Source organism: Salmo trutta, chromosome 12, assembly GCF_901001165.1.
Source record: "Salmo trutta chromosome 12, fSalTru1.1, whole genome shotgun sequence".
Lineage (NCBI taxonomy): Eukaryota > Metazoa > Chordata > Actinopteri > Salmoniformes > Salmonidae > Salmo > Salmo trutta.
In genome coordinates this window covers 78,916,717-78,942,356 of record NC_042968.1, presented here as the reverse complement: position 1 = coordinate 78,942,356, position 25,640 = coordinate 78,916,717, and the positions used below count along the sequence as shown (strand labels likewise).

Sequence of the window (25,640 nt, the reverse complement as noted above, 5' to 3'; positions counted from 1 at the left end):
ACTACTAACGATAATGTAACAACTTCAAATCCCGAGCTGGTAACGTTAAGTAGCCACCGTCTCAGCGCTGATTGCCTGTGAGTGAGACAACGGTGAGACAACGCTAACTAGCCAATGGGAGCGTAGTAGAACGTCTCTTTGAATAACGGGGCGTGGTTTTGGCGTAACTGCGTTGGGAAAAGACAGACTCTTCCCGCGTCCCTAATGGACATGTGCAGATATACGCTAGTAGAACACGCCAATAGGAGCTCGCTAGCTCGTGTTTGGCTCTGCCCACCTCCTTGCTTGTTCTGCCTACTATGACTAGTTTGTTACAATTGGAGACGACAGGCTGTGGTTTATCTTGGTTTACGTATAAAATATTTGTTTTTACTGTCTCGACACTTCCGGATTGGAGTCTGGACCGCGGTGGGCGCAATTCCCCAGAGTTGTCAGTTTGCTGGTAAACTGTTGAAGTTGTTGTTTTGACAAACTACTGAGTTGTTATACACTGTCAACACCACCTCGTCAGTAAAAGAAGGTAATTGAATCCTACTGGTTTAGCGTACCGCTAACTTCTTGCTACTAGTAAATAGCTAGCTAACATAGCTCGTGTACCAAATACCTACTGTTCGCGCAGGGTGCTAGATGTGAAATCGCAGTCCCGCCTGTCAAAAGCTGGTGGCTAACGTTAGCTGTAACTATTTTCTTTCGACTAAACAACGACGAGTAAATCAAAGCCTTGATATGGAATATAATTAGCAGCTAGCAACCAACGTAGCTTCTGAAATGTCTAACGTTAAGTGTGTCAGTGAATTTGCTGGATAACCTTCAAAATAAAAATAAAACTCAATTTAATTTTTGTGTCCCACATAGATGGAAGGAGATGAGTGTGGGAGGTTTCCTCCAGAACCATCGGAGGGTAAATCACAGAGGGGAAGTGTGGCCTCCTCAGTCACCCGCGGTCAGTTCCCTTCTTTCTTTCAGTCTGGTGTTTACAATAGAATATTGTTTTGTCCCTCTGTGTTTCTTATTTGGAAGATCTAAGATTGTGTTTTGCGTTAGTGTTATGTCAACTTCCCTCCCTGTGTGTTTTCTCCTACAGCTCAAGATGTGCTTGTGTACCTGGTGGGTGACAGTGCCGTACACCTGTGTGTGGAGGGGGTTGGCTGTGTGAGTGTCCAGGAGCTAGGCCACAGTGTCCGGGAGGCTCTCCACATTCCTGATTCGGCAATGGATGTCTTTTCCTTCTGGCTCTGCTCTCCTCTGCTTGGTAATGACAGCTCTTTCTGTAACGCCCCCCTCTTCCTCCTCCCCTAGCCCTCAAACAGCTGTGCTGCACATGCTGTGCTGTTATTTTAATATAAGAAATTGGGTCATTTGACATTTTTGTTGATTTGATCAGGGGGAGGGCTGATTTGTATTACAAAGGAATAGTGTTGTGGCTGGTCTGGTTCCCTGTATCATGTATGTGTGGAGATTGTAGAGAGTCCCTGGGCCATAAGTGGAACATTGCCCATTTGTAGGCTTCTCTCTTGAACTACTGTCTTGTTGGAAGACTGGCATTGTTTGTAAAATATGGAAGAGATCACTACAGCAAAATTAGTCTAGGCCAAGTCTATAGCTTGTGGATATAGTGTGAAAGATTAGCATGCTTTGTCATGCCAATCATTTGATCTTTGTTATACCATGAGAATGTTTATTCATCCTTTCATAAATAATGACATTTGGTTGTCTACATCCTGCCTTTTCCTCCTCTCTCAGAACTGCAGTTAAAGCCGAAGCATCAGCCTTACAAACTGTGCCGCCAATGGCAGGACCTTCTGTATCGCTTCACTGAGGCCTCGGAGGAGGACATAGCTCAAGGTGAGACAGCCTGTGTCTCTGTGTGTAGGGATGACCGTGTTTTTTAAAATCTTTTTTGTTGTTGTATTTGTTTCTGTATTTTGTGCAGATTCATATTTTGTCTCCCATGTTATTTTCCCCCCAAATTGTTTAGTTTTTTCATCCCCACTGCTGAATTCAATTTGCTTTGTCAACCTGACCTCCTGTTAACTCTGACCCAATGTCACTAATCCTAAACTGTACATCTGCCATCATATAAAATGTTCTGTTATACCTTCTACATGCTGTATTTTTTTATTTTTTTCTCCAGATGAGCCGAGCCTGCAGTACAGAAGGAATGTGTTTTATCCCAAGTCTAAAGAGCTGCAGGTACTGCTTGTTCCATTTTCTCAAACTTTACATGAAGCTGTTGGAAAACATTTTCCTTAATAATATCAGGAAGGTTGTATTGTCAAATGGATAGATTATACTTTCCTGGTCGTAGACACATACCCCGAGTACTCTAGCACCAACCCTCAGACAAAAGTTTGTTTGTTACAAGAATGATGAACTCCACGGTAATTCCGCTGAGACTAAGATTCTTCACTTAAAATGTATGCTAAACAATCATGCAAAACTACTTTTAACAATCTACACTGGACATTTTACCAAAACAATTTTGGATGAACTGTGCAGATGCTGAGTTTGGTAACAGAATTACGGTAAAATCTCCCTCCGTTATTTTGTTTCCACGTTTTCCAAAAACTGTTAAATATGGGGTGTCGGCTATGACATGAAACATTAACTTTGAAAAAGTCTATTTTGGTTATTGAACTACTGTAGTCGAAGTGAAGGGGATTTACAACCGGTAATGGAATTTCATCATGAGTCCCTGATCTGTACTAAACATAAATGCATAATTATGGTTATGAATTTCCTTTTCTTCATGGTGATGTCTCTAAATGGGTAGACAAATGTATAAATATGCAATATCCTCCTTTGCATATTTGGGTATTATTCTACACACTGGCTATTATTTTAATGAGATCTGTCCCTTAACAAGACCAAATTTAGTTGGACTGGACCAAATCTGACCCGAAAGTTTGGACATCAAGGTAAATTACAATAGAGTACGTTATAGTGTACTGAACTTTACTCTACTGTACATTACTATGCTACTTTTCTTTACTGTACTAAACTATACTCATATTTACTGTCTAAGCTTGTGAACACAACTGTGGTTTGATTACTAATGATTTCCCATTATAGCCAATTCAATTGTCGAAATTCCGTTACCAAATCGTTAACGGAATTGAGTTTTAATCACTTAATAATTAATCAACAAAATTGATATCAGTAAAAACACTAACTAATTGATAGGTCTGCCTTTATTTGTTACTTCTGTGAACTTTCATTATCCTTCCTCCTCATGATGGAGAGAAATTAGAAAATATCTTAAAGATATGTGGGGTTTTGGTAATGGAATTTTAAGGCACAATGCAATGTTTCTTAAATTTACAGAAGGCAGAACAATTTCTCTAACTAAATATGTGTTTATTCGTTGGCATGGGTCTTCAACATTGTGTTTTACATTTATTTCTAATACCTTTTTTAAGCCTTTCTGGTAGATGTTTTTCTATTTGTTTGACCAGAAATCAAAGCCATTGCTTATTCTTAATTTTAGGGTGAAAAATGGTTTAAAAGTATGTATATACCTTAATTTCTCAAATGTAACTTAGCTTTCATTTGACACCCAATTTGAGATGCTCTTATGAACTTCACATGTTGGTGCTCATGGGTCCTTTTACATGGAAATTACCCAAATTCCCTTCTTTCTGTTTAAATCCTCCTATATTCCACCTGTCATTGCGTGGTCTTTCCCTCTAGATTGAAGACGAGGGGGTGTTGAGACTCCTTTATGATGAGGCACGGGTTAACATCCTCGCGGGCCGCTTCCCCTGTGACCCTGAGACCTGGATGGGTTTGGGCGCACTGTCTTTTGCTCTGGAGCTGGGAATCGGTCTGGATGACCAGAAAGCCACTGCTGCTTTAAGGTAAACTATGCCAGGGATTTGAACATCTGCCTCTTGCTGAAGTTGTGTTGTATAACTTTCAATACCTGGCTGCATACCCTGATTATTGCCCCTCTTCTCCCAACTCCCTCAGGGAGAAGAAGCTGATATCCTTCCTGCCTGCACATGTTTCAGGGGGAGGTGGGGGGCTGTTCTCTACCCTGAGGGGGAAAGGGGGCCGTCAGGCAGAGCTAGAGCACAACCTGTTGGAGGAATATCGCAAGATCAGCACCTCAGGCAGCACCCCCCTGGCGCCAACTCAGCGTCTACGCCAGTACCTCACCACATGCCACTCTCTGCCTTACTACGGGTAAGGAACAAGCTGGACAAAATGGCCTCAACTGCATGGAACACATTCGGTTTCTATCTTCATGTGCCACTTGCATCACGTCTCGCTGATGTGAGTTTGATTTTTTTCTGGGCAGGTGTGCTTTCTTCTCGGGGGAGATCGACAAGCCAGCCCAGGGGATTCTTCATAGAGCAGGACGGAAAGCTGTCAATGTGGGGATCAGTCTGGAGGGGGTGTATGTAATGGACGTCAAAGAGAAGGTGAGACCTGGAATAATGTGAAGTTAAAATGAATGATAACTCCTATCCATAACAAGCAGAATATTACCTATTTTGTGTGTGATTTTAAGTATTGGCATGAACCAGAGGGATCCTTTATCAATGCAAAAATACTTTTCACTGAATGACCCAACCCTCTCCCTTTCTGCCTGCCTCTGATGCATCCCTACTCCATGACAGCACGTGCTCCTGGGTCTGCGCTTCAGTGAGCTGTCTTGGGACCACAGCTACCCTGAAGGGGAGGGTGACTCACACATCCTGTGGATTGAATTCGATGGGGAGGAGGCTGGCACACCTGTCAACAAGTTACTGAAGATCTACTCAAAACAAGTAATAAAACCTAAACCTAACTTCTCTATTTCCATTGTGCTTTTCCTTAGTAGACGGTCATAGATTCCCTTGAAGTGACCAGAATACCTACTAGTCTTTGTTCCCTCCTTGTACCTCTAGGCAGAGCTTATGAGCGGCCTTATCGAGTTCTGTGTGGAGCTACGTTCTGCAGCCGAAGGAGGGATGACAACGGAAACAGACGGCGATGTCGGTCCATCCCATCAGCCTGCTGGACAGGCGGGGGGCAGTGGCGGAGAAGGGAATGGTCGCCGTGGGAAACTGCGTAGGCAGAGCAGTGTGGTGTGCAGTCGGGTCCATACACTGAACACCATCAGCTATGTGGACAACGGTTAGTCTGGGGAGGGAGAATCATGCATGCCATTCATTTAGTCCGTATTAACCATCCATATACACAACTAGTATGTGGACACCCCTTCAAATTAGTGGATTCGGCCATTTCAGCCACACCGTTGCTGACCGATGTATAAAATCGAGCACACAGCCATGCAATCTCCATAGACAAACATGGGCCGTAGAATGGCCTGTACTGAAGAGCTCAGTGACTTTCAATGTGGCACCAGCATAGGATACGACCTTTCCAACAAGTCAATTCATCAAATTTCTGCCCTGCTAGAGCTGCCGCTGTCAACTGTGTAAGTGCTGTTATTGTAAAGCGGAAACGTCTAAGAGCAACAACGGCTCCTTCACAAAGTGGTAGGCCACACAAATTCACAGAACGGGACCGCCGAGTCCTGAAGCGTGTAGCACGTTAAAAACCGTCTGTCATCAGTTGCAACACTCACTACAGAGTTCCAAACTGCCTCTGGAAGCGACGTCAACACTAACTGTTTGTCGGGAGCTTCATGAAATGGGTTTCCATGGCCGAGCAGCCGCACACAAGCCTAAGATCACCATGCACAATGCCAAGCGTCGGCTGGAGTGGTATAAAGCTCGCCGCCATTGGACTCTGGCGCATTAGAAACGCGTTATCTGGAGTGATGAATTGCGCTTCACCATCTGGCAGTCCGACGGACAAATCTGGGTTTGGCGGTTGCCAGGAGAACGCTAACTGTAAAGTTTGGAGGCGTAATAATGGTCTGGGGCTGTTTTTCATGTTTCAGGCTAGGCCCGTTAGCGTTAAGATTTCCCTTCACTGGAACTATGACGATTCTGTGCTTCCAATTTTGTGGTAACAGTTTGGGGAAGTCCCTTTCCTGTTTCAGCATAATATATATATTTTTTCTTCTTAAACGCCCACGTGCACAAAGGGAGGTCAATACAGAAATGGTTTGTCAAGATCGATGTAGAAGGACTTGACTGCACAGAGCCCTCACCTCAACCCCATCAAACACCTTTGGGATGAATTGGAACGCCGACTGCAAATGAGGCCTAATCGCCCAACAGTGCCCGACCTCACTAATGCCCTTGTAGCAAGTTCCCGCAGCAATGTTCCAACATCTAGTGGAAAGCCTTCCAAGAAGAGTTGAGGCTGTTATCGCAGCAAAAGGGGGGACCAACTCCATATTAATGCCAATGATTTTGGAATTAGATATTTGATTAGCAGGTGTCCACATTCTTTTGGCCAGGTAGTGTAAGTTTCACTTGTTTGATCTCAGGTAAGGTTGTAAAACTAACTGTTAAATGTATTTGTTGACCTGGCAGGTAAAGAAATCAAACGTCTGAAGCCAAAGAGGGCTGCTTCCTTCTTCACCAGGCAGGCACAGCCACCAACATATTCCGCAGTACAAGTGCAAGAGAGTTTGGAGCAACGGTGATTCTCCAGTATAGGCACTGCTCTATGCTAACTGGAGACCAAAACTGAACATGCACGTTAAGATTGAGAGAGGAAAAAGATATGCAAGGAGTTGACGTTTATCTTGTTGTTTGCGACAACACAATGGACCAAGAGTGGGATTTAAGTGTGAATAAATATTTATGCATAATTGTGTGTGTATATGAAGTTAGATGAGAATATTGGCATTCTTTAGGTGCTGCAAAGTGATGTTGAGTGTCGTTGCTTCACAGGTTAAGTTGAACCGGCTACCTATTGGTAGTTTAATATGAAATTGTGGAGTAATGGTAACATTCAGTTGCACCACTTGTATCTTTACCCTTGTGATAAGGGACCTTTTTTACTGTTTTCCCTCAGATGGAATTGATCTACTATGTACAGTATCACCCATTGAGACATATGCAACACTCTTGGGAAACCAAACAGCACTGGGCATTGTATTGTCTAAAAGGAGGGTGATATTGAAGGCTCTGCAACTATATATTGCTCAAACCTCAGTCTTTGTACCAAAACAAACATGTCTCCTGCAGTAATCTATGCTGCTCTGTGCTAAACATACAGTCCATGAGAGACTGAATCTGTGTCCTCCTCCCAGAAATCACAATGTCAACTATATTCCAGACTGCACCCTTTTCCAAGTGGCTTTAGATTTCACTTTTTGTTATTGTTATATTGTACAACATGCAAGGTCAGTTTGATTTAGGAGCTGTCCATTCAAGAAGAGGATGTTTCCTGCTGGCATCTCCTCAGTATGAGAGGAGCGATTCTACTGTATATCTCTGATGCAATTGAGTGTTTATACAAACTGAAGAATGTGGTTTCCACTGTTATAACTGATATTGTCAATTATGCAAACCTACAAAAGAATCAGAACAACAAAATGGTCTAAGTCAAGCTCTCTCTATTCTTTTAAAACAATTGTAGTGTACTCTCTTGCTTTTATGTGCACATGACTCTATCTTAGACGGCACTGTTGATATATCTGGAATACTGTAGTGTTTTTACATTTGGTAATTATTGATATTATTGGAGTAATACCTTTTGACTCTCATACACCTTTCTTTCTCACACAAATTAGGCATTGGGTCATTAGAAACCTTATTCATTTACAATGCAGTCTCTCTAAAAAGACCAAGTGCCTTTTGTTTCAGTATTAATTTGGCATTGAGAGACTAACCTGGTATTTGTGTTGGCTTGCTTGTCTGTTAAACATGATCACCAGAATGTTACTATATTCCTTTTTATCTGCTCGTTTTGCTATAAATTTACATGACCTCGTGTGTACACATTGAGACAGTCAAATATATCAAACCCTTTAACTTCACTGTTTTCTTTGTAATTTATATCATGTGCATTACCAAACTAAACAAGGGGCTGTAGGTTTAGTCAAACCCATAAAACCTTTTTATTCAGCTTTATACTGTTTTGACAAAACGGTGAAACTGAGATTTTTATATTGTTTTTATTTGAAACATTTTTTTGTTCATTTTTACAATAAAAACGTTTGTCCATTTCAGAGCCGTAATGTCTTGATTTTGTGTTCCTTGAGTCCTTGCTGCCACCTACTGGCTCGTGTTTTACGAGCATCTCGTCATGACAGTACGGTAATTCACTTGCAGGTTTGGTAGTGTCGGGGCACATAGCTGGTTGTCTGTTTAGATGTCTGTCAGTTGTATTTAGCTAGCTATTATTTGGTTTGTTTCGCAGATATTTGGTCGAAATGGACGGGGATATTAATGCTACGGCTCCGGGCACCACCCCACCTGACTCCGACCCAGCGCGGAAGCGCAGAGTGCACGGTATGTTGAAGCTCTACTATGGGCTGAACGAGGAAGGAAAGACCGTGGATCAAGCTGAGTCGATGGATCCTTGCGATATAAACGGGCCGCATTTCGATCCTGAGGTTTATCTCAATAAGGTAAAATCCAGTTTCTGTGTCTGGATGCAACATATATAGTTCGCTATTCACTGACGATAAGGCAATAAGTGAAAGGCAAAACGTGCTTTTACAGTGGCAAAGGATTGCTATTATTTTACCGTACGAGGGACCCAACTGCTTGTCTGTCATTGGCGTCACCAAGTGGAGTATATAAACAAGACCCTAGATTGCTGACACTATGTATTGCCCAATGACAAGCTTCGAAGGCACCGGTCGGCCATATTGGCACTCCCCAGAAGACGCAGTCCTCCATAGGAAAGAATATAATTCTACAGTATTTTAATTAAATATATTATAAAAATTACATGTATTTAAGTATTTTTTTGGTGTAGTTGGCACAGAAAGATTTGAACTTTCCAAAAAGTATACTTTGTATATACACTACCGTTCAAATTTTTGGGGTCACTTAGAAATGTCGTTGTTTTGAAAGAAAATCACATTTTTGTCCATTGAAATAACATAAAATTGATCAGCAATACAGTGTAGACATTGGTAATGTTGTAAATTACTATTGTAGCTGGAAATGGCTGATTTTTAATGGAATATCTACATAGGCGTACAGAGGCCCATTATCAGCAACCATCACTCCTGTGTTCCAATGACATGTTGTGTTAACTAATCCAAGGTTATCATTTTAAAAGGCTAATTGATCATTAGAAAACCATTTTGCAATTAAGTTAGCACAGCTGAAAACTGTTATGCTGATTAAAGAAGCAAAACTGTCCTTCTTTAGACTAGTTGAGTATCTGGAGCATCAGCATTTGTGGGTTCAGAAACAAAGCCCTTTCTTCTGAAACTCGTCAGTCTATTCGTGTACTGAGAAATTAAGGCTATTCCATGTGAGAAATTGCCGAGAAACGGAATATCTCTTACAACGCTGTGTACTACTCCCTTCACAGAACAGCGAACTGGCTCTAACCAGAATAGAAAGAGGAGTGGGAGGCCCCGGTGCACAATTGAGCAAGAGGACAAGTACATTAGAGTGTCTAGTTTGAGAAACAGACGCCTCACAAGTCCTCAACTGGCAGCTTCGTTAAATAGTACCCGTAAAACACCAGTCTCAACGTCAACAGTGAAGAGGCGACTCCGGGATGCTGGCCTTCTAGGCAGAGTTGCAAAGAAAAAGCCATATCTCAGATTGACCAATAAAAAGAAAAGATTAAGATGGGCAAAAGAACACAGACACTGGACAGAGGAGCTCTGCCAGAAGGCCAGCATCCCGGAGTTGCCTCATCAATGTTGATGTTGAGACTGGTGTTTAGCGGGTACTATTTAATGAAGCTGCTAGTTGAGGACTTGTGAGGCATCTGTTTCTCAAACTAGACACTCTAATGTACTTGTCCTCTTGCCTAATTGTGCACCGGGGCCTCCCACTCCGCTTTCTATTCAGGTTAGACACAGTTTGCGCTGTTCTGTGAAGGGAGTAGTACACAGCATTGTACGAGATCTTCAGTTTCTTGACAATTTCTCGCATGGAATAGCCTTCATTTCTCATAACAAGAATAGACTGACGAGTTTCAGAAGAAAGGTCTTTGTTTCTGGCCATTTTGAGCCTGTAATCGAACCCACAAATGCTGATGCTCCAGATACTCAACTAGTCTAAAGAAGGACAGTTTTATTGCTTCTTTAGTCAGAACAACAGTTTTCAGCTGTGCTAACATAATTGCAAAAGGGTTTTCTAATGATCAATTAGCCTTTTAAAATGATAAACTTGGATGAGCTAACACAACGTGCCATTGGAACACAGGAGTGATGGTTGCTGATAATGGGCCTCTGCACGCCTATGTAGATATTCCATTAAAAATCTGCCGTTTCCAGCTACAATAGTCATTTACAACAGTAGCAATGTCTACACTGTATATCTGATCAATTTTATGTTATTTTTATGGACAAAAAAATATCTTTTCTTTCAAAAACAAGGACGTTTCTAAGTGACCCCAAACTTTTTAATGGTAGTGTATATGTATATTTAATTTGTATAGTATCATTTAAAAGTATACATTAAGGTGTCTGTAATAGAATAAATGTGGCAAAAGCAAATGTAGATATTAATAAATACATTTATATAGCTTCCAAAATATGTTTTACAATGGTGAGGGAGTGCCAAGATAGAGGCTACAAAACACCTGTCATCTAGTGTATATAGAAATGATTGGTGTCATCCAGGGAGTACAGTAGCTGTCTGTTGTCTTAAAAACTGACCTTTGAGTCCTATTGGTGTCTGCAGCTCAGGAGAGAATGTTCCCTTGGAGAGCTGATGGACCAGGAGAGCTACATGGTCAAGCAGATCCGCTCTTTGGACAGTGACATGCAGACATTGGTGTATGAGAACTACAACAAATTCATCTCTGCCACAGGTAAGACAATAGGTGATATTGTATGCAATGCGATGTTGTTGAATTGGATCATGTTGGTCTCACTCTGTTCTGAGCACATACTGTACCATGTGATGAATTAATGAATGTCCTCATCTTCTCCTACTAGACACAATCAGAAAAATGAAGAATGATTTTAAGAAGATGGAGGATGAAATGGACTGTCTCTCTACCAACATGGCTTCTATCACAGATTTCAGTGCACGCATCAGTGGGACTCTTCAGGACCAGCATGCACAGATAACCAAACTGTCAGGTTGGTAATGAAACCCGAGGTGACGCCTGCACCGCCTGAAATGAAAACTAGATAAACAAATCGTATTTCTTGGTCATATATCTATTATTGTAAGACTATTTGTGTGGACTGTGAACCACTTCATAATACGCTACTACTAATTATGTATATAAACCCTAGATTGCTGATGCTATGTATTGGCCATTGAGGCTTTGAAGCCACCGGTCAGCCATATTGGCACTCCCCAGTAGGAGCAGTCCTCCATAGGAATTAATGGAATTCTACAGTATTTCAATGAAATGTTTTAAGGACAAAAGTACATGTATTTAAGACATTTTTATTGAAGTGGGGATGGTAACAATAGTACAAAAAATAAAAAATACTTTTAGGAAAATGTTTATATATACATTTTACATTTTTATTTTTAGCTCACATAATATCATTAAAGTATGCATTTAGCTGTCTGTAATAGAGTAAACGTGTCAATAACGAATGTAGACATTAATAAATGCATTTTTATAGCTTTACAATGGAGGACGAGTATCAAGATGGCTGGGCAGTGTCTTCAATACAGCGCCCCGTCAGTCATCCAGGGTTTATACACATTATTGGCTACTACGGTGTTAAGACAGGCAGACCAATTCTGATATTTTTTTCACTAATTGGTCATTTGACCATCAGATCAGCTCTGAAAAAAATGTGATTGGTGAAAAGACCAATTAGCGGGAAAAATATCTGAATTGGGCAGCCTGTCTAAATGCAGCCCCCCTCACCCAGGAGTCCACACTCTCCTGAGGAAGTTGCAGTTCCTGTTTGAGCTGCCTGCCAGGCTGAATAAGTGTCTGGAGCTGCAGGCCTATGCCCAGGCAGTGAGCTCCCATCGCCGTGCCCGCTGCGTGCTGCTGCAGTACAGCCACATGCCCTCCTTCAGGGGCATCCAGGATGACTGTCATGCCATCATGGACAAGTTGGCACAGGAGCTTAGGCAGAAATTCAGGTAGGAGTCTCAGGAAACGTTCAGTTGGTATTAACTTTGGTATGGTTGCAAAACAATGGTGTTTTAATTTAAATTTCTGGTTCATATTATATAGCAGTAGCTAGGTTTCTATTCACATAGAGGAAATATGCGCATCTTCCCACCAGTGGTGTGTTTCTACCAAATTGACATGTTGTGGATTAAAAATCAGTGCTTGATGACGTAGTGCACACAAAATGTACGTTTTCATGTACCAAATAAAAATATAAAGTTAAATGTGTTTCCATCGTATTTTCAACTCTACCGATAGTTTTGTAAAAAAAACGGTTTTGTTAAATAGCAAATGTGCCTTCTCTGGTCTTGGCACATGTGCTCTAGTCAACAGCTCACAGACACAGTGTGGTTGATGAGATTATTATGGATACGAGCGAGAATATTTTTATTTTTCAAACGGCAGTCGATCATCATGTCAATAAGACCGTCGATATTTATTGGAAAGGAGCATCAAGCTCGTCACCGTGCACTTTCAGCACCCTATGAATTTCATAAAAACATATTTAATCTGTAGCCTAATAAACTACATGATTTCCCGAGTCGTAGTGGGAGGACCACACACCCTATCATCGCACGACTCCAAGTTTACTTCCATATGATGGTTATTATATTAATATTTGTGCATAAAGGCGTTTCCACCGCCATTTCTCACATAATTAATTTTAATTAACAAAAAGATCCCACCATGTCGCCATTTTTAAAATGTAATCAAAACTTCCTGTTTCCATCACAGTTGTCATGATTTTGTTTTGTACGTTATGACTTCACTCGCATAAAAATTGTGAATGGAAACGTGGTTAATACTACACTATAACTGCATGAATGCCTCATTTTTGTTTGATGTTGCATGTGTTTGCAGAGATGGAGGTTCGAGTGCGAAGGACCTTTCAGAGTGTGTGGAGCTTCTGCTGCAGCTGGATGAGCCGGCAGAGGAACTCTGTGACAAGTTCCTGAGTCACGCCCAGTCACGATTGGAAGCAGACCTCCTAGGACTGGAGGCGGAGCTGAGACCACCATTGTCCTCTGGACCCACAGCAGTGACAGATCCCTACACTGGCCCAGCCCGCAGATTGTCAGTTGAACCCACTGCTGGATCTCCCACTGGCCCCACCTCTCTAAACAATCCCTTCCTCTCTCCCAGCTCAAGGACTGATATTTTGGAATTCATAGACAGAGGTTGCAATGAATTCGTCAGCAGCCTTTGCTTGGTCATTGCCTCGTACCAAGAGTTGTTTGTCAACCGTCCACAAGAGGGTGAGCTGGCCTCCAAAAACATCCCCCAGATGGCTATTGGCAAGCTGCATGCTTTTGTGGATGCCCTGGCCACCCACTACTTCTCCCTGGTTGAGAGGAGGATACAGGAGGAGAAAAGTGTTGGAGACAACTCTCTTCTGGTCCGTGCTCTGGACCGTTTCCACCGCAGGCTCCAGGCCGTGGCCAAACTGCTGCCTGGGTCTGCTGTGCCCAGCCAGGGGACTGAGATCGTAGTGCGAGCAGCCAGGGAGAGGATCAAGCAGTACCTGGCAGCTCTGCAGAGCTTCTACCTGAACAGCCTGACAGACGTGAGGCAGGCCCTAGCAGCCCCTCGGCTGGGTGGAAGCTCAGCCGGAGGTGGGTCTCATCTAGGGGGGCCAGCCACTGGGAAAGATGCTCCGGCCAGCTTGCCAGAGCTCCTCTCCACTCTGTCTGCCACCATTCTCAATCAGATCAAGTCAGTCCTGGCATCTGTGCACCTCTTTACTGCAAAGGACATCACCTTCTCCAACAAGCCTTACTTCAAGGTGAGCTAGATGAATATTCATGCTATTGGTGGTTAGTTAGTTGGCCCCATGTATTTTTTTTTAATGCCATTTATGTAACTAACTGTATGTTAACATTGACATCCCGGTTTGATCTTTTTCTCCTCTCTCTTTCTTCAGGGGGAGTTTTGTAGCCACGGTGTGCGTGAGAGCCTGGTGGTTAACTTCATTAAGTTTGTGTGCCAGTCCTCGCGTCAGTTCTGTGAGAGTGCAGGAGACCGGGGCGGCTCTACACCCCCTGCCCTCCTACTGCTGCTGTCACGCCTCTGCCTGGACTATGAAACCTCCACCATCACCTACATCCTCACCCTCACAGACGAACAGTTCCTCGTGCAGGTAAATGTGCCAGTGAACCTCTGAAGGCTTCTTGAAGGCAATTGATGGGAATGTAAGAAAAAAATTTGCAAATCCTCTTTAGTCATGAGAAATGTGTATCACATGCTACTACACATGCTGTTATATCCTCTCGTTTCTCTTGTGTTCACAGCATCACTCTCCTGTAACTGCAGTCACAGCTTTATGTGGAGAGGCCAGAGAGGCAGCACAGAAGCTACTGAACCATTATGTCAAGGTACACATTTTCCCACCTTCTTACCAACAAATGACTATTGCTGCAAATGGCCACTTCCCGCCTCGTCCTTCTATTTCTCTGCTGACCCCTTCTCTGTTGCTGTGGACAGGTTCAGGGCCTGATCATATCCCAGATGCTGAGAAAGAGTGTGGAGACACGAGACTGGGTCAACACCATCGAACCACGGAATGTCCGTGCTGTGATGAAGAGAGTGGTGGAGGATACCACCTCTATTGATGTGCAGGTAACGCCCGTTATCTATTTAAAACCCTTTGGTAAACATGCTTTACAATGTGGGAAATCTGTAATTACTGTATAATTGTGAGTGGACAAAAGCAACATCAGTGCGAGGAATCTTAACAGCTTTACTACCTCCCTGATCTGTCTCTCTCTCCCTGTGTTTCCCTACAGGTGGGTCTTCTCTATGAGGAGGGGGTGAGGAAAGCCCACAGCAGTGACTCCAGCAAAAGGACGTTCTCCGTCTATAGCAGTTCGAGGCAGCAAACCCGCTATGCCCCTAGCTACACACCTAGGTACCAGAACTACAGTTGCCTAACACACAATATGTTTATAATAACATAATATACACTGCATCACAATGTGTGGAGGTTTGGCAGAGGCAGGGTCAGTCAAATGTTAGGATGATTGCTATCTTCCCCAATGGATAAAGATTTAAGAACGGTTTTGTCTCTCTTCAGTGCTCCTATGGATACCAATCTCCTGAGTAACATACACAAGCTCTTCTCTGAGCGGGTTGAAATATTCAGTCCTGTGGAGTTTAACAAGGTGGGTAGTGAGTGGTTTGGACGCAGAGCTCTGGTTCCCTGCCCCCCCTCCGTTAGCCTTTTTATTGCCTCAACTCTGTCTGTCTTGATCTCTCTGCTCTCAGGTCTCTGTGTTGACGGGGATCATAAAGATCAGTCTGAAGACATTCCTGGAGTGTGTCCGCCTGCGTACCTTTGGTCGTTATGGCCTGCAACAGATCCAGGTGGACTGCCACTACCTGCAGATGTACCTCTGGCGCTTCGTCTCCGATGAGAACCTGGTCCACTTCCTGCTCGATGAGATAGTGGGCAGCACTGCCCACCGCTGCCTGGACCCCGCTCCCATGGAGCAGAGCGTCATCGAGGTCATCTGTGAGAGAGGTTAAAGGCTAGAGGTCACATTGGTTGAGGAACTGGTGAAATGCGATGGTGAAATTGAATGGTGTGTAACGGAGTTTAAAACCAAAAAAAAAAACATTGAAGTCAACTGAACTGGAAGACTTAAAAAATAGATATTTTGCTGGATACACTGGATTCCCATGATGTAAATGTGGGATCAGTAGGAGGATTAAGGTTACTTACTATTGCTGCATGTAGACAGCCAGACCAATTCTGATCTTTAATTGGTATTTTTACCAATCGGATCAGCTCTGAAAACGATCTGATGTGAAATAACCTAATGTGGCGCCTGAGCGGAGTTCCCACATCTGTTTTTTCAGGGGAAATGGAAGCTTTGGTTAAAAATATTGTATCCCTGAAAAACGGGAAACATCCACTTTGTACCAACCCCCTGGAGAGAGGATGTGAAAATATCTGATGTGATTGGTCAAAAGACCAATTAGTGTAAAAAAATATCAGAATTGGGCTGCCTGTCTAAATTTTGATGTTTGGGTGGGGTGCATCTATAATCATTTGTTTGCTAATTACTAAAATTGTAATGTGGTAATATGGTGTAATAAAAAAAGTTAAATTCATAAACAGATGAGGTACTGAGTTGCCTCGCCTACCTTCAAGGTCATGTGATCTCAATTATTTTATTTCTCTTGTTCTCCGTTTTGCACACTTAATTCTGCGTACAAAATTATAATGATTGTGTTACAATTATTCATCTCTGTAAAGTATTCTATATAAAGTGTCTGTATTCCAAGTGGGGCGGCAAGTAACCTAGTGGTTAGAGCGTTGGACTATTAACCCGAAAGGTTGCAAGATCGAATCCCCGAGCTTTCGTTCTGTCCCTAAACAAGGCTGTTAACCCACTGTTCCTAGACTCGTCATTGAAAATAAGAATGTGTTATTAACTGACTTACATAGTAAAATAAATAAAAAATATTTGTGTTTCAATTTATTTTTCAATCATGATTGATTGATCGTAGTTTGAATCAATGACTGGAATCATTTGAAATAATTGGAAATGTGTAACATCAGTACTTCCTCAAATTTCATAAGCATGAGTCCCGTCTCTAGCAACCAATAAGCGCGCAGTCGAGTAAAAAAGTGTACAGTAGAAATTTGACCATCACTTTTCTCATCCATTTGATAAAGGTGGTCACCGCGCTAGCGTAAATTTGATTGGTTTAACACTCCCCTCTCCACGCTCTTCTGATGGCCATGGCTTAATCTCATTGGTTTAGAAATGGGACATGTTCAAAGGGGCGGTTCGGTGAACTCGTTCTTATGGTCGCACTGTGCTTATTGTTTGGAGGATGCATACATGAGGAATACAGGTGAGTGATGCTAGAAATTATGCTACGATGAAAAACCCTTTAATGTTGTTGGTTTACGTCCAACGCAAAACTGTTTACTGTTCCTGGTATCTATTAAAGCGCATGTAATTGTTTTTCTGCGGTGATATAACCTATATATGTTGTATAACCTGTCTATGACTTTGGTAATTCAATCGAATCGTATCCTTATTACGCTAGAGAAACTATTTTGGCTCTGAGTTGTTTTTATTTCTCAACATCAACAATACCAGTCTATACTAGTCCAAATACATTAAGAGGCTCCGAAATGGAGCTGCCTATACAGACTGCTCTTTAGCATGCTCTCTACCAGTGTCCTCCTTTTAAAATGCTCACAGGCAACAGATCATGAAGCTAAACAAACAAAAATCCTCACAAGCAGAAAGGGAATTTGGAGGGACTTTGGGTGAGTCCAATAGTGTGTGTTTTATTAAAAATAATACAAATTTTGTATGTTCATTTTAAAAAGGGATATTGCGCAATCCCATCTCGAGCTCACTCTGTCAGTCTTCTCAACTCACCTCACTTCTTCTCCCCTGAAGGTGCCGCCTGCATCCCTGTCTTCCTGCCCCTGACGGTGCTTTACCTGCTGTGTGTATGTCGCTCCCCTGCGGCCAGCGTGCTCCAGTGGCCCCCTGTCCTGCCCACCACAGCCCAGCTATGGGACCCTTTGGCCCCTGTTCTCATACTGGGCTGGATGACCCTCCAGATCTTCCTTTACCTGCTGCCTATGGGGAAGGTGAGACCAGCTATTAATTAGGAATACCTTTGAGTTCTTGTCGATTGACTGTGTTGTCATGTGAGATTTGGCTGATATACTTGTCTCTGTCTTGCCTGCAGCTGTCTGAGGGTATGGTGCTGAAAGATGGATCGAGACTCAAGTACCCCATAAACGGTATTGTAGGGTTGGCGGGTGCAATAGAGCTCGCCAGCTTGTAGTCCTAAATTAGTTACTCTGATTCGTTCAGCCATTCCTATGGGGAAAATGTATGAAGAAAGAATTGGGTTTTTGGATAAACACTTAAAATAAGGTCTGAGGTTAACACAGGCTTATGAGATCTCAGACATTTTGGTCTATGATATAATATCAGTCAGTAAACGTGACCTTTATGAATATTGAAGACTTTGTTTTTTTTTATTACATTTACATTTTAGTCATTTAGCAGACGCTCTTATCCAGAGCGACTTACAGTAGTGAATGCATACATTTCAATTCATTTCATACATTTTTTTTTTTCCGTACTGGCCCCCCGTGGGAATCGAACCCACAACCCTGGCGTTGCAAACACCATGCTTCAAAATGGCAAACATGCATAAAGATGGCGGAATTAAGTTATGACATCATTGTGTTAACACTATCCAGATTTTTTTTTAAACTACGGATTTTTTTTTAAACTACGGATTTTTTTTTAAACTATGGTTCAATGTGCCAACAAATCATCACAATCTACTTTTTTTTTCAAATTGCTGCTGTCTTGGAGCTAGAATTGGGATGTATACCCTGCTAATCACCGTACAAGAAAAGAGTAACGGATAGCAAAGTACAATACGGCGAACTGAGTAAAAGAAGGAATTTGTGGTAAGTGCACAAAGTCTTGTTTAACTGACCTTGTGGGGACACAATTCAATCTCATTCAAAATACAATTTTCCCTAAACCTTACCATAACCCTAACCCTTACCCTATCCCTAACCTTACCCCTAATATTAACCTGAAAACCTTAAACCTAACCCTAGCTCCTGACCCTAAAACTAACCCTAGCTCCTAACCTTAACCCTAATTCTAACACTAATGCTAACCTTAACGCTAAACCCCCTCAAAATAGCATTTGACCTTGTGGGGACTAACAAAATGTCCCCAGTTGGTTAAATGTTTTTTTGTTCACTATTCTTGTGGGGACTTCTGGTCCCCACAAGTATAGTTAAACACGTCCATGGGGGCCGCCATCTTTATGCACCTCCGCTATTCACAAAAAGTGACGTTAGCTGATGAAGATTATCTCATATGTATAAGATCTCCTAAACCTGTGTTTACCACAGACCTTATTTTTGGCGTTTATAGAAAAACCCTTCAAAAACTTAATTCCTAAATTGCCCAACGAACCATGGCGGAGTTAGTGCCCACAAAAAGACTCCATTACTATTGCTCTCTATAGTAATGCTTTTTAAGCAGTGGGTTCCAATGTCAATCGTCAGTTACCCCTGTGTGTGTATAGTTTCAATTTCTGGCAGGTTTGATTGATCTGGGTGGAAGGAGTTAACTGGTTATGTTTTCCTTTTATCTACTGCCAGGTGTCCTTGACCTTGAGCTATGCATGCCATTGGTCCAAAGACTAATTTATATTTTTGTAAGCTACTCAGTCCAAACTCTACCTCTTTTTTTATGATTCCCTCTCCCAACTAATTCTTGTTTTTGTATCTCTTTCTCTCTCTGATCCCCACCCTTTCTAGCTCTGTTTCTATCGTTCTATCTTCCTCAGGTTTTCATGCCCTGTGCATCACAGCTGTGCTGTTGACATTGCCACTATGGCTAGGGATGCCTCTGGGGTATCTCTTTGAGCTGTTGTTGCCCCTGGCAGTGTGTGCTATTGGGGTGTCATTCCTCCTCTCCCTCTACCTCTACATATGCTCCTTCTGGGCCCCTCACCATGCCCTCGCCCAGGGGGGAAACACAGGTAAGGGTGGAGGATGAGGGAAATAATAAATGGAAAATATATAGTTAACAAAATTATACATGAACATGTATCAGAGGTTTTTCTGTATAGGCTCAAGCCTGCTATATCTCACACAGGAAACCCTCTGTATGACTTCTTTATGGGACGAGAGCTGAACCCACGGATTGGAAGCTTTGATCTGAAATACTTTTGTGAGCTGAGACCAGGTCTGATTGGCTGGGTGAGGGGAAAAGGATGACTAGATTTTATCAAGTTAAATGTAATTGTGTTGATATATTTTTTTAAATCTGATCCAACATACTCTCTTCCAATTAGGTGGTGATTAACCTTGGGATGCTGATGAAAGAGGTGGAGCTACGGGACTCTGCCTCCCTGGCCATGATACTGGTCAACAGCTTCCAGCTGCTCTATGTGGCGGATGCTCTGTGGCATGAGGTGAGAGGAGGACGGTCCACAGGAACAGTCCACAGGAACAGTCCACAGAAAATAACAGTGGTATAAGTGGTAGCAGAGTGATCTCCGATGATGATGCCAATTGAATTTGTGGTGGTACACTACGAATGTATCATTGAGCCCTGAATTAATTTATTACATTTATGCAGTGCTGTATAATGTTTCATTTGAAAGTAGAATATGTGATATTGCAGGAGGCTGTACTGACCACCATGGACATAGTGCATGATGGCTTTGGGTTTATGTTAGCCTTTGGGGACCTGGCCTGGGTTCCTTTCACATACGGCATGCAGGCTGCCTTCCTGGTGGTGCACCCACAGTCCTCTAGGAGCCACAGCTATAGTCACATTGAATGGTAAATCAAGTTTCAAGGTGTGGGGTGGGGCAGTGTGAATGTACCCTTATTCATGGATGTAATTTTTCTCTTTCTGTTTCCGGTTTTCTCTTCCTTTTTCCCTGGCATTAGGTGTTGTGTATTATATCTTCAGAAAATCCAACTCCCAGAAGAACCAATTCAGACGGGACCCTATGCATCCCAGTGTTGCAAGTCGGTATTCAAATTGTTGATTAAGTTCTGGTATCTCCTGGCATGACAACATCCACACATTTTTTGTTAATACATTTTTCTTAAATCAGTTTAACAGTTTTGAGAGGATAGATAGAATTTGGTCTTCTCTCTGGCGACAACTTTATTACTGTCCGTTTCAAATTGTATTTTCCATAATGGATCGAAGTGCAGATATGAATACAGTGGATGGTAGGAAGCACCAGAGTAGAATCTGGGCCCATTAGAAAGAGCAGATGGAGTGTGAATAATTTGTAATCTGAGCTCTCTCAAATGACTGCCAAAACTGAAAAAAGACTATCTTCCCCCGTGCCTTACTGTAGACCTGGAGACTATTGCCACAGCAACGGGGAAGCGCCTTTTGGTGTCAGGCTGGTGGGGCCTCGTCCGCCATCCTAACTACTTAGGAGACCTTCTCATGGCCCTGGCATGGTCCCTGCCGTGTGGTAAGTACCTAGAAAATACATAAGATCCTCTCTGCAGCCACCCTGCACATGTGTCCGTAACCAGTGGCTGTTCCAGAATAGAATGTCAGTGATACACTATCTCTCCTGCTACCGACAGTATTCTGATTCCCATGTACTATATGTCTTTCCCCAGGATTCAACCATTTTCTACCTTACTTCTATGTTGTGTACTTCACTGTCCTGCTGATACACCGAGAGGCCCGTGATGAGAGGCACTGCAGGGCCAAGTATGGCCTGGCCTGGGACGCCTACTGCAGATGTGTGCCCTACAGGATATTCCCCTATGTCTACTGAGCTGAGCTGGACCGGTCAGGGCAGAACCGGGGCCCAGGGACATGCAATAGGATAGCCAGCTTTGTTGTATTAAGTGAACGTTCTGAACCTCAACAGACTGGACAAAACAAATACTAGTGAAATGCTGTCTTTTTTCTGTCATAAAGAATATGTACTTTAAACGTGAACACTGTGGAGAAAATGACACTCCTAACTGGATGAACAGACCAGACAAGCTGACACACCAGCCCAGCATCTTTAAGTTGTTCACAGTAGTGATGTCTGTCCAGTGAGTCTCTAACACAATTCATCTTGACCATCACCTTTTGTACTGATCTAGCCATACTTCCTCAAGATTGGACACTATGGGCCGGTTTCCCAGACAGATTAAGTCTAGTCCTGGACTAAAAAACACACTCAATAGAGAATCTCCATTGAAAGTGCTTTTTAGTCGAGAAGTAGGCTTAATCTCTGTCCGGGCAACCAGCCCTAAACTCAATTTCAAATGAATAGATTAGTCACATTTCAGTAACTGATGTATAAATAGCACTAATCTGAAGTATATTCAAATTATCATGACAATTTATGCGTGATGAAATTAAGGTAATGTTGGACAATTTCTTTTAGAATGACAGTATAGGCCTATTTCTTTAATATTGATACCTGAAATGTAAGCCTTATTAGTTTACATGACCTTTATTGCATAACTGAATTGTAATTAAAAAACAAAACATTAAATATGTCTCAATGGTAATTGCAGTCAAAATACATTTTGACAAAATGGTATACAAACAAATACCAGGCTTGCCCTGAAAACAAGATAATAAAGAGACTCATATTTACTTAACTGTCATAAAATACCAAAATGTTATCAATCTATTTCTTGAATCAACACACCTTTCGCTTTTCCTCTTCCCTTCTTCCAGCTTTCTTCAACTCTTCTCTTCTCCTTCTGCAAAGCACTCCTCTCATCCTCCCTCTTCCTGTGCTCTCTCCATAACCCAGCAGCCAGTCTTCTCACCTCCTGGGCATTGTCAGACACCCAAGCTTGAAAGAACTCACATTTCTTCCCTGCGAGGAAATACTTCTTTCTCATGTCCCCTTCATCTCCCTCTTTGGACAGAGCTGCCCTGGCTTGGGATAGCACCATACTGAGTTGGCTCAAAGCTGCCAAGGAGTATCCAATGACATCCTGCTTACTTCTCCCAGTCAGAATATGAGCCACAGCCTCCACAGCCCTGGCTGGGGAACTGGGGTCCTCTCGGTCAAAGTAGCCCCCGGCCAAAATGGCTGCCTCCCCTCCCTCAAGGGTCTCCTGAAGGGAGCTGAACACCCTGCCTGAGCTCAGGGCCTCAGACACAGTGAGAACCATTTGACAAAACTCTTGAGTTAGGTCTGACTCAATGTCACCATTGAACAGGCGTAGGGCGAATGTGTAGCCAAACAGTGCATCGACCAAGCCATGGCGAACAAGAGGGGATGGGTGGGATGACAAGGAGCTCAGAGGTGGGATTTTGACATTGATTGGAGGCACACCAGGGGTTGATTTTGGTCCCTTAGCCTTGCTCGCCTCTTTTCTGTATTTTCCCTTACCCTTTCTCTGTCCCTGCTCCTTCCCTGATTTACCCACACTCTCAAGTCTTTTCCCAGAATCCTTGACTTCATTATCCGCATTGATCACAATTTGACTTTCTTCCTCTCTTTTTTCACAACTGAATAAACCTGCGCCTTTTTCCTTCCGCAGACTCCCCCCCTGTCCTTCTTTATTTGTCTTCACTGTTTCTCTTGTCCTGCTCCCTCCCTGTCCTGCTGCATCATCTCCTTCTTGCTCGCCCATCTCCTCCTTCAGTACCTCCATCAGAGCCTTTTCCCCCTCCTCGTGCTGCTCCCACCAGGGTCTCCACAGGGGGACCAGAGCTCCTACAGCGCCACCCTTCACCAGACTCCTAAACTTCTCCTTCTCCTGGCTGCTCAACAGGTCCCACAACGCCTCCTCAGAGAGAGCATCGATATCCAGCCCCGAGAGCCTGTCAGCCAAGTCTAGCTCCTCGGCGTCTTCAACCCCCTCATCGACGTCTCCAAAATTTGCAGAAACCACTTGCCCTGCTTCTTCATCCTTGTCTCCTAACTCTTTGAGTTTGGTTAAAATCTCCTCAATCTCCTCCACATTCCCTTCCCCAGATGATTGAATCTCTGCTAACTTGGAGAGAAGCTCTAAAACCTGTGCGCTTTCCTTTGTCTCCTCAATACCTCCCATCTCCTCCTCAACGGTCTTTAAAACACCCTCCATCCCTCCCTCTGCCCCATCTGCCATATGTCTCAGCCTTAGCAGAATATCCTGCATCTTCTTCCTCCCCTCACACTCTGTTTCTCCCATATCTTTCAGCTCCTGTAACACAGACTCTTTATAAAATTCCTCTGAGCACACAGAATGATTTGTACTCCGGTAGCATTCCAGGCCACAGTAAGGTACATTGCATCGTGGACAGGTGTAGTAAGAGGGTTTGCATAAGCACAGCCCACACACTTTGCTTTGTGTTGTGGCATCTGTATGGTCTGCATCTCCATCCTCTTTCCCAGTAGCTGGTGTCAGAAATTCACTGTTATTGGTGGTTCCTCTGGCAGGAAGCTCAATTCCATCTCTAGTGACAGTCTCAGGCTCTGTGTCAGTCCATTCACTGCAGTGGTGCTCATCCCTTGGTCCAATGTCAGTCAACAACTTCCGCACAGATGGAGGGATTCTCTGTCTAAGTATTGGATTCATGATTTTGGGTGGGCAAATTAGTTTCTACTTCTCATTGCATGCTGATGTAATTATGTTGAGTGAAACGATGAACGTCCAATTTGCCTGAAAGGAAAGACAGATTTTACAACTCGAGTCCACTCACAGAATTGAATGTAAGATATATTATAACTTGTTTCACTGCTATGGCCGTACCTTTAGAAGACTTCTCGGTACGTCGTCAGGCACATGTAAATCCCAATACTTCAATATGTAGTACAGTAATTACAATTTGTTCGGCGTTTAATCAGCCTAAAACTATCAAAGAGCAGAACATGTGAGACTAACTATTTCGGACTAAACGTTGGTAAAACTTCTGCCGTAAATGGTTTCTGAGCTTGTCGCTATTGGATGACGTCTACCCGTCGTAAAACGCACGCAATAACAAATAACTGTCAGACACGGAAGATAGTTTCCCTTAGTTACCACAGCCAGAAAGTCAAAATGTCGTAAAAAGGTATGAAAACAAAAAACATATTTTTGGTCTTAATTTAATGTTATGGTTAGACATAAGTTTAGCAATGTGGTTAACGCAAGGGTTAGGTTTCAAATCACATTTTAAGAAGATAAATTGTAAAAAATAGGCGGGGTGTATGACTTTGTGACTGTAGTAACTAGTGACGGCCATGGAAACTAGATAATGAAATGAGCTGCATTTAAAAGTCACAGAAAACATCAGCATCTTTCGGAATATTTCCCTCCAAGTTTAAATTCCTATAAAAAAAATCCATCAAGAGCGATGAAAACTATGTGTAAAATACCAAATCCTAAATGAACTTACCAGTATTGACTACACCACTAAACAATGAACACCACTGGCGGTCGGTGCCGTTTTTTTAATGAGCATGGCCTTATCTCTATTACAGCATATTGGATGACTGTCATTCATATTCCATTCACCCAGTACAATGTAACAGTGATAGTTTTAGGCTACTGCATGAGGTTGCTAAAACCTAGCCTATGAATGAAAGTTTACACAGGTCGTTCCATTTATTTTTTCTACAGAATTGGCCGTATGAATACACCCCTTATCACGTAAACCCAGCTCACTATCATAGCAGCCACGTTGTATTCCTTCTCGCGTCTATGTGCTCTCCTCCTCTCACCTTTTCCCTTCACTTGTGGACTTCAATGCAGAACACATCAGCTGTATGTGACCAGGCAAAAAAAACTTTCCAAGCCAAACCATATCTTAACCACTATACACAGCCTACACCGTTATCACCATATTAGCTAAAGTAACGTCATAGTCAACATAGCTAATAGAACTAATGAGTTAGTAAACACGTTACAATCATGCAGTAACGTTAGTACACAGTCAGTAAGCAGTTTAGTTAGCACTTACACCCGCAGGCCCTGGTGGCAATACATTTGTAAAACCAAAAGCTTACCCTGACTTGGAAGAGTT

At 42.7% G+C, this 25,640-nt stretch overlaps 3 protein-coding genes and 1 pseudogene across 3 annotated transcripts; 3 read left to right on the top strand and 1 right to left on the bottom strand.

Moving 5' to 3' along the window:
- Window positions 1-297: 297 nt before the first annotated feature.
- frmd8 (FERM domain containing 8) lies at window positions 298-8,080 on the top strand. The gene is made up of 11 exons (XM_029769746.1): window positions 298-520; window positions 856-943; window positions 1,085-1,252; window positions 1,744-1,845; window positions 2,135-2,193; window positions 3,691-3,857; window positions 3,970-4,185; window positions 4,301-4,424; window positions 4,623-4,772; window positions 4,893-5,121; window positions 6,435-8,080. The coding sequence occupies exons 2-11, from the start codon at window positions 856-858 to the stop codon at window positions 6,545-6,547; spliced, it is 1,416 nt and encodes a 471-aa protein (XP_029625606.1). The 5' UTR covers window positions 298-520; the 3' UTR covers window positions 6,548-8,080.
- A 204-nt stretch (window positions 8,081-8,284) lies between these two features.
- vps51 (VPS51 subunit of GARP complex) lies at window positions 8,285-16,257 on the top strand. The gene is made up of 11 exons (XM_029769745.1): window positions 8,285-8,482; window positions 10,731-10,860; window positions 10,988-11,134; window positions 11,891-12,110; window positions 13,003-13,924; window positions 14,063-14,278; window positions 14,430-14,513; window positions 14,623-14,757; window positions 14,925-15,046; window positions 15,212-15,299; window positions 15,403-16,257. The coding sequence occupies exons 1-11, from the start codon at window positions 8,285-8,287 to the stop codon at window positions 15,661-15,663; spliced, it is 2,523 nt and encodes an 840-aa protein (XP_029625605.1). The 3' UTR covers window positions 15,664-16,257.
- A 651-nt stretch (window positions 16,258-16,908) lies between these two features.
- On the top strand, window positions 16,909-22,184 carry LOC115204293 (delta(14)-sterol reductase-like; annotated as a pseudogene).
- znhit2 (zinc finger, HIT-type containing 2) lies at window positions 22,131-24,570 on the bottom strand. Its single transcript, XM_029769744.1, has 2 exons — window positions 24,389-24,570; window positions 22,131-24,298 (listed from the first exon to the last, which is right to left on the bottom strand). Exon 2 carries the CDS (start codon window positions 24,212-24,214, stop codon window positions 22,322-22,324), a length of 1,893 nt encoding a protein of 630 aa, XP_029625604.1. The 5' UTR covers window positions 24,215-24,298; window positions 24,389-24,570; the 3' UTR covers window positions 22,131-22,321.
- Window positions 24,571-25,640: the final 1,070 nt, after the last annotated feature.

What these genes read in the sequence shown, in the direction of transcription:
- frmd8 (XM_029769746.1), top strand. Translation starts at nt 856, where the DNA reads ATGGAAGGAGATGAGTGTGGGAGGTTTCCTCCAGAACCATCGGAGGGT. An exon ending in GGAGGAGGACATAGCTCAAG is followed by an intron (nt 1,846 to 2,134) that starts GTGAGACAGCCT and finishes TTTTTTCTCCAG; the next exon opens with ATGAGCCGAGCCTGCAGTAC. An exon ending in TAATGGACGTCAAAGAGAAG is followed by an intron (nt 4,425 to 4,622) that starts GTGAGACCTGGA and finishes ACTCCATGACAG; the next exon opens with CACGTGCTCCTGGGTCTGCG.
- vps51 (XM_029769745.1), top strand. Translation starts at nt 8,285, where the DNA reads ATGGACGGGGATATTAATGCTACGGCTCCGGGCACCACCCCACCTGAC. An exon ending in CTGAGGTTTATCTCAATAAG is followed by an intron (nt 8,483 to 10,730) that starts GTAAAATCCAGT and finishes TGGTGTCTGCAG; the next exon opens with CTCAGGAGAGAATGTTCCCT. An exon ending in ACGAACAGTTCCTCGTGCAG is followed by an intron (nt 14,279 to 14,429) that starts GTAAATGTGCCA and finishes TTGTGTTCACAG; the next exon opens with CATCACTCTCCTGTAACTGC.
- znhit2 (XM_029769744.1), bottom strand. Translation starts at nt 24,214, where the DNA reads ATGAATCCAATACTTAGACAGAGAATCCCTCCATCTGTGCGGAAGTTG.